This window comes from Antrostomus carolinensis, unplaced genomic scaffold, assembly GCF_000700745.2.
Source record: "Antrostomus carolinensis isolate BGI_N321 unplaced genomic scaffold, ASM70074v2 scaffold20687, whole genome shotgun sequence".
Classification (NCBI taxonomy): Eukaryota; Metazoa; Chordata; class Aves; order Caprimulgiformes; family Caprimulgidae; genus Antrostomus; species Antrostomus carolinensis.
Window position 1 is genome coordinate 7,523 of NW_010329739.1, and position 8,611 is coordinate 16,133.

At 44.0% G+C, this 8,611-nt stretch overlaps 1 protein-coding gene across 1 annotated transcript in view; it reads right to left on the reverse strand.

The window, feature by feature from the left end:
* Positions 1-6,498: 6,498 nt before the first annotated feature.
* LOC104528634 (T-box transcription factor TBX15) overlaps positions 6,499-8,611 on the reverse strand; it is a 29,618-nt gene continuing 27,505 nt past the window's right edge. The window contains 2 exon segments of the mRNA XM_010172693.2: positions 6,499-6,954; positions 6,956-7,280. Coding sequence (XP_010170995.2) covers positions 6,507-6,954; positions 6,956-7,280 — 773 coding nt within the window. The 3' untranslated portion in view covers positions 6,499-6,506.

Below are 8,611 nucleotides of genomic sequence, written 5' to 3' on the forward strand. Positions count from 1 at the left end.
TTGTTACCAGAAGATGAAGGACATTTCCAGCCTCCCTGTGCTTTGCTGGTGTGCAGGTACAAAGGACTGGGGCAGAAGGGGAGCATAATAATTAGCAAACCCCAAATTTGTATTTGGCTATGCCAATGAGATATTCCGTATCATATGTCATGTTCAGTGGGTTGACCAGAAAGCTGGAGATTCTCTTGGGAATCACTTGGGATCGCTCTTCCAGGACTGCAGTTTTGGTTTCAGGAAGGTATCTGCTCTGAGATCACTGGCTGGGGACAGGCTGGTCATTGGTCAGCGGGTGGTGAGCAGTTGCACTGTGCATCACTCATCATATATTTCATTATTTCTGTTATTATCATTAATATTATTATTTTAATTTCAATTTTATTTCAATTACTAAATTGTTTTTATCTCAACCCGTAAGTTTTCTCACTTTCACCCTTTTGATTCCCTTCCCCGTTCCATTGGGAAAGGGTGAGTGAGTGGCTGTCTGGTGTTTGGCTGCCTGCCAGGCTAAAACCACCACACCCACTTGGGCCAGCTCTGTGTCTCTGCCATACTGCTGCATCCTGTCAGCTGGAAAATAGTGCCCTGAGGTGCGTACAGTGCTGGATGCTCAAGAGGAGAGACATGCCCTAGCAGAACCTAGGACTGCTTGTGAAAGCATCCAAGGGAAGCCTGCAGAAGTCACCCTGTCTCAGCAGAGAAGGGCATTATCCAGCTGAACATAAGAGCTTCCAAAATGCTTAATAAATTTAGAACATTACTAGAATAAGAACAGCATCTGTAGGAACTTCAACCAGTGTAAAATTATACAGGCTCCTAATCCTTCTCCCCCACAGCATGCAATGAGTTCCACATTGAGTCAGAAAAATAGATGAGCTCTTTGCTCCAGAGATAGATTATTGCACAGTTAACCCTACTGTGGACATTTATTGCTCTTGTCTGAGTCAGCTGATGCCAATCACTGTCCAGCACAGAAGCCATGCTCATCCCTGGGCTGTCACAACACGACAGCATGCAGCCATGTGAGCTGCTCTTTACCAGTTTAGTTCTCCATTCAGGCAGGCTAGAATTATTGCAGATTTTTATTGTAGAAAGGAGCCAATATTTAAACAGGTGTGCTCTGTACAGTACTCCTGCCATTTGTGGTCATGATACTCTTCTGGGGTGATAAGCAACATGGACATGAAAAAACAGCCCTTGAAAAGAGTACCAGAGATTTTAGCTGTATTCAGTACAGTTTCCTAGATAGCAATTACAGACAAATTAGAAGGAGCAGTCAGGAAACAGAGAGAGCCACTTTTCCAGCAGAAGTTTTGTGAGTCACCAGCAGTCTACACAAACCCTCCCAGCACACCAACCCACAAGCTCTCAGAAATGGTCCTATCAGTGGACTCAAAATGCTGGATTACAGATTTAGCCAAAATGCCTGGTCCTGCGGGCTGGTTCTCTATGGAAAAAACAGTCAGATAAAGGAGTCAGATGTTCCTCAGACGGGAACTGGCTTATTTATAGCAAATTACCCCCTGACCACACCAGCACCCTCCTCACAAAGTTCTGTCACTGCTTTTATAGCTGCATTTCTAGTGCATCTGTAGCATGTCATTGGCATGCTCAGGCATTCCTCTGTCCAGTCCTTGGGTGCACTTTCATGTTGTTGTTGTTTAGAATGATGCCCAAAAAGCAACATTCAGTAAAACTCATCTGCTAGTTCTAGTCTAACATGGGATGTGTGCTGTAGGTCAATGTGCCTAGTTGTGTTGGGGAAAAAGAAAACTGAACATTTTTTTTTTTTTTTTTAATAGCAAATGACTATCTGTCAGCCATCACCTACATCAGTAAAGCTTCACCCAGTATGCAATAAATCAGCCACACCAGCAGATCATCTGCTGTAACTTTTGCTCTAGTATATTTAACATAATGCTACAGGCTGTGTACCCAATTTGTATTTATGACTGTACCCTGAGCACTTTGCTTTAGCACATAGTACTTCTATTCCCTCCAAGGACACGATGTCACACTGGCTTGCAATGTCCTGGTTTTGATGAGCTGCAGTGACTGTGCTCATGGTAATATTTATGTCCTGTGCCTGTCACTGTGTTAAGGAACAAAGCTAAATAAACCTCGCAAAGCTGACAAACCCGTTGTGATTATTTTTGATCTGTCCTTTTAATTTGTGTAACAAGTTGCCAGGTTTGCATTTGGAACAGCCTGTGCTGCAAGATGAGGGATCTCCTATCATTGAGATTTCCACTACCCTTCCTGGCATTTGGATCAGGCTTTTTAAAAAGAGTACTTCTTCAAAGAGGTACATGATGTTTCACCTTTTAAATCTGCAGCATCTAACTGGGAGATACAGAGCCTTCTCTTCTCCTGGACTGGAAGCCAGAAGCCTGCATAGCCAAGGAGTCAAATGGTCAGCTCAGGAGTGGTGGAGTAAAGACCCCCTGGTTTCTGCAGTTCTTGGTAGATCCTCTGGTGTCTAATGATATGCATATGCCAGATGAAACCTAGAGTACGGGCATGCATGCAGGATACCTGTTCCTTGTGTGGCTTCTTTGAATGAGGAGATGTCACATGCTGACTTTCCCTGCACTGGGAAAAGGAGAAGAGCATTGTCCTCCTCCCCTGTCTCTTCTAAACATGTGAGAACTTACAACTTTATGACTGTAACCTCACTATCAAAGCTGCTTAAAGTTGGCCTACGGGTTCAAATGTTTGTAGTGAAGTAGGGAAGGAAGGGGAGAGGAACCATACAACTGCCGCCTCTGCCCCCCATGCACACATGCTTTGCAAAGGAGCCATCAAAGGGCTCCTGGATGAGATTGTGACCATGTCAGGAGAGCACTCAAGCCCTGTGGTTAGGGCAGTCACCCCCAGGAAAGGGAGTCTTCCAGGGGTGGCTGCTGTGTGTGCTGCAACCCAGGATGGTACTAGGTGAGCTGGTCCCAAGCAGATCTCCCAGGCTGGCCCCAGTGCATCTTTCCCATTGTCATTGGCTCTTCTCTGGGAAGCCTCGGTAAAAAGTGGGAATTGGCTCAGAGCCTTGTGTCCCTGAGGGGGTGGCAGGGGCAGAAGAGCCACTGCTGTACACAAGACACCTCTGTTACATATGGATCCACTTCAAATTCAAGACTCACCTTGTGTTTCTGGGGGAGTGTTAAGACTTTAAGCAGGTTGTCTGCTCAGGGGAGTGTTATCCTGGGAGGATTTCACCTGTGCACCTCACTGAACACTAAGTCAATCATTTTAACATGCTTTAGACTGTTATTTTTGATACTGCCCTCCAAGCACTACTCCAGTCTTGCTTTGCATGGTGTATTGGGTTTGCGCAGCAAGGTTTTTGTAGCAGGGGGGAGCATAGGGGTGGCTTGGCACACAAACACTATACACATGGTGACAACCAAGATAAAAGTTTACTATTTTTTTCCTGTTTCAGTTAGCTTGTTTTTAATCCTCATAAACTGTCAGTGTAACTTTCACATTGAGTCATATTCATGTACTTACAACTTTACATCTTGGGACACAGAAGCCTCTCAGGTTTTTTCCCTGTTCTTTTTCAGTCTTGATGCTGAATATTCGGATCCTGATTCAGAAAAACACTTAAACATATGCTAAGATGAAGGAATATCTATCTAGCTAACTAGGCTCTCTTATTTTATGTATGTGCCACATAAGAGCTAAATAAATATTTCTATAAATATGGTCAATAAATACTCGGCCTAAGGTCAACAAGTTTCATACTGAAGGCAACTGGATGGAGTAACATCATTTTATGATGAAGAGCTTGGTTGGATCAAGGACAGGGTGCTCAATACCTTGAAGTATCATATTGCTGAAAAGTCTGGGTGACAATTTCAAAGCTCTTCTCCACAAATTCCTACTAAAATGCATGGAAACTGAGATTACAGTTCTTCACACTAATATTGAAGGTTGTGCTGTACATCTGTCTTTCGCTTTCTTCAGCAACTCTATCTAGTAACAATTTTTGATGCAATTAATTTTTTGTTTTAATCAAGATTAGGAACACGTATTGTGATGCTAAGAATTATTTTGATTTTGTTGAATTACATTCTCTTCTTAGTTGAAATACAGCCTCACTCACAAAGAATTAAACAGAATAAATAAGGAGCAATCTATTGCAAATAGCCAGCAGAGGAAATACCAGTTCACACAACATACCACTAACCCATAGAAATCATTGCCACAGAATGGAGTCAAACCCAAAAACACGGCAAACCTCAAAGCATGAATTGAAGAGTATTTCAGAAAGATTCTGAAAGGACTTTAGAAAGGCTGTAAAACCCCCTGTTTCACAATTAAACCAAGAATTGATTATTAGTGGTAAAGAGAAGGCAACAAGAGAAGGGAGGGACAGATTCTCTCCTACTCACAGTCCCTCCAGCCTTTTTCAGCAGCACCCCTGGCTAGACACAGTAAAAGTCAGAATACAGTTGGACAGATGAGGCATAGAACTGGGAAAGGTATTGGTACATTTCTCTTACCCTGTAAAAATAAAAATTAAGAAATGCCTGCAGAATTTCTCTTTCAAGGTCTTTCTACCTTCCTGGTGCTTTTCAAATTCAGAAAAAAAGAAGTTTGTTAGCACAAGGAAAGCTGTAAGCTCTGCAGCCATAACTTACAGCCAGGTCGGGGCGGGGCTTCAGCTTTTTCACTTCTTTCAGTGTTAAGGTCTCAATCTCACATTGGAAATGTAGTGCAACTGAAAAACTGACAGGTATCCCAAAATGATATTTTAAAATGAGAAACAAAGTATACTGTTATTTGTAAGAATTATTTTCTATTTTGACTGCGAAAAATTGTTCTGAAGAGCTTTTTTATTAGATTTTAACAATCAAAATAACAACTCTAGCTGTTCATAAGACACACTTCCTGTGAAGGCAGACACCTTACAGACCCCCACCACTCAATTTTTAAAATTTCATGAGAAAACAGAAATTTTATTTTTATTGTAATATTGCCTGGACTCCACAATTTAGCACCGTGTCTTCATTTCCTCTGTTGTGCAAACATGCATGGTGGTATTTTGAAAATGTCTGTCTCTAGAAGACCACTGAGGAAGCCTCACAGACAGAGAAAAACACAGAAGGAACAATTGCAAAGATTTATTTAGCGCATTCTGTGCTTGGCACTTAGAAACAGAGTTCCGTGCGTAGGGCAAATCTTTATACACCTTTTTCTTCATACATATTTTACATACCATTTTTATTGCCCTCTTTTATATTCATAATATTGAATCTCCCACTAGGCATATAAATACATTTATCTACAACACCTCACAACAAATCTCAATAATATCTGTATTCTGTTACTTGGTATTTGCATTTTCACACAACTTAAATGCAGAGCTTGCACCAAGCTACAACTGTTTTCTTATTTTTAAGGGATTTGAAGGAAAAAAAAAAGAGAGAAGAAAAAAAGCAGAAAAGAAAGATGTCAAAAGGCAGTGATCTATTTGGTTAAACAGAGATCATGTGGCAGGCGGGAGGTTGGTGAATACTCGACCTCGCTGTTACTGAAATGCTAATGGTTTTCTACGGCAACTCTTGCATGCAAGGTGAGGGAGGCCGGCTGCACTTCTGTAGAGCAGAGCTCTCTTTCCTCATTGCTCTTCCTGTGTGAGCTCAGTCTGGACAGTTTCCTCCTGTTGGGTTGAGTGCTATGGGACACATGTTCCCCACAAAAGCTTTCAGTTTGGGTGCATCACATTGGGTCACGTCAACAGGAGCTGAGCCCCCTCTCCCCCACTCATCTTTCCAAAGATCAGTCCCTGCTTATGTCTGAGGCTCACTTGCAGGTTAAAATTTTTCTCTCTCTTCTCTCTCTCCCATTTCCATCTTCAGGCTGGGTGCTGGTAAGCTCGACCCTCGTGAAGAAACTGCTTGTTGGGCAGAGCCATGGTGAAAATGCAGAAACATCTTTGGGAGGAGAAGCTCCAGCCCAGCAGCACCACTCCTGTGCTACAGCAGAAGAAGGAGCCACGGGCCACTGTTGGCTTCAGAAATGGGCTGAGCTGCTCCAGCAGTGAGGAACAAACTGGGAAGAGGAAGGTCTTTAAAGCTATGGGCAGTACAGCTTCAGAGGATCAAGCCCTGGGAGACTGCCTTTCTTTGACACCCAAAGGGCAGCACAGGGGCACAGATCACTCCACGCTGAGAGCTCATACAAGCTGAGAGTTAATGCATAAATGGTATATTCAGCTGCTTCTCTCAAGCTTCTCGTTAAGGTCATGCCCTTCTCTCTGCAATGTCCAGAAAGAGCAGACACTCCTTGCCAGGTCTGGAGGCCCTCGGCTACAACAAGCTGCAGTGGCTGTCAGTTGAGGCTTTCCACAAGGTTCTGTGGAGCATACCTAGACGGCTTGTGTTCTTATTTATCAGTTCGATACTAGTTCCACTATAAGTTTGAAGGCAAAAAGGTACTGGGATAGGTTTACCCCTGGAAACTATGAAGGTTCAGTTGCCTTCAATGCCAAGGAGAGGGAAGGCTTGTTAGACCATGTGCACAGACATCTGTGAGGATGAGCTCTGAACCGCACTGTACTGTCTGTTGTCACAGGCGTTGGCCGTCTGCTGGTTGCCAGAGGGAGGGCTGATCATGTGCATCCCGTGATCCATCCCCGTGGAAAGGTATTGCCTCTCTCCAAAGGCTCCACTGGATGGGGAAGAGCAGAGTAAAGTGCTTTGGGAGGTGGTGAGTTTCTCCGGGCTTGCCGCCAGCCTGGGGGAAGCAGGGAAATTGTATCCATAGAGGTTGTAGGGATTGTGCAGGGAGAAGGCATTGTAGGAGCTCTGCTGCATGTGGCCACCACCAAACATGTGTGAAGATGAGGAGGTGGAGGCGGGGTTGCCTGCTTGCATGACATACTGAAACTGGGAGCTGGGGAAGGACCCCAGCTGGCCGCTGTATGCCTCCATCTTGCTGTTGCTGGGCAGGGAGGAAAAAAAAGATCAAGGATGGAGTCCTCTGAGGCATGAAGGTTTCGGAGGGCTGTGAGGCAGAAGCAGTGCCGCTCTGCAGCCGGTTGTAGCCGCCATCACTCAGCCCTGGGTAACTCTGCAAGGCGGCCATGTTGCTTCTGGCACACGGGGGATAATCAGACAGGTTGATGTTGCAAAGCTGACTCTCCCGACAGCCAACATTGAAAGTGTTGGGAGCCAGATGAAAGGCTGGAGGGGAGCAGGACGGAGAGAGAAGGTGAGAAGAAGCGGAAGGTGATGGGGTCCCTGTGCTGGAGGTGGTCGGGGAGGTGCCTGTGCTGCCTCCTGCAAAACAAAACAAAACACAAGGAAGGATGTTCAGAGCCTGGGACCACATCTGCAAAATGAGAAAATCTCATTAAAAAACAGCTTAGTTTAATAAAGAAACAGGGGTGGTAAAATGGCTGCTGGAAAACTCAGCCTTTCTTGGCAAGAGCCCTCAGTTTATTAATAGCATCCCTTGGTCTTTCCTGCTGCTTTTTTATTATGACTTTGTTTTTCAATGGAGATTTTCTTCCCTTTTAAAACAGGAGAGGGAAGCAAACATGCCACAGAGCAATTGAAGGCAGTGGGAAAGGCTGCAAGGAAGCACCAATCCATCAGTCAAGAGATCTGCCATTTCCAGGCATTTCTATCTAGTCCTTTAAAAAAAAAAAAAAAAAGTCTTATCTCCCTCTCCCAGTCTGCAGGAAGACCACCAGTCCGTGGGCTGCATGGCCCCGCTACTAGCATGCTTTATCATCCAGTCAGGGGGCTTGTGGTGGGAAGTGGCTGAAAGCACATTGGATTTCTGCACTGTTCAATGTTTTTTTCAGATGGCTCATGGTGCAGCAGTAGTGATTTAAGCCAGAAGTAACACTAAAATGAAGGGACACAATTTCAAACCATAGCCTGTTCCACTGAGCAGGGAAAGGGGATATGTCAGGATTTATAATCATGTGCTTTAACTTTAAAAGGGATTCCATATGTTGGATCACTGGTGTTAACAAAATATTGATATATATGCGTGTCAGTTGTATCAATGTAGTATACATTATTTATGCTGTGAATGATAGAATTGGTTATTTTGCACAGCAGGGACACTCACATGTTCTGACCTGGGAAAACAATACTGTGTAATACTTCAAGAACAGTAACAAACTGAAAGAAGTGATAGGAAGAAGCCGATGGCACAATTTTGAGCTTGAGAAGAGATTATTTATAGGCAAGATTCTGAGTTAGAGAAAGCTTCCTTGGTCAACCAGGAAAATCAGTTCTGTTCTTAAGGGAATGCAGTTTTCTGGTGTGAAACTCTTTTTTTTCATTTGAATTATTCCCTTTGCATGAGATCCCATTTTTGCATCAGGGCAACTAACAGTGAAGACTCTTGTAAAAGGAGCAAAGAGGTGCTGGTGAAGAGGTTTGACCAGGGGATAAGTAGAACCAGAGGAACTAGGAGGACAACTGGTGATGCAGCATTTTGGACAGGCAAGAAGATGACAGGTTAGAAGCAAAGGGACTGGAAAAGAGGGTGTTATAGTGGGCAGCTGAAATTTAACCAAGGCAGAGATTGCACATTGGGGATCAAAAGTAAGGACAACTTTCTCTTGTGTTGCCTTGTGGAAAAAAGCAGCAGG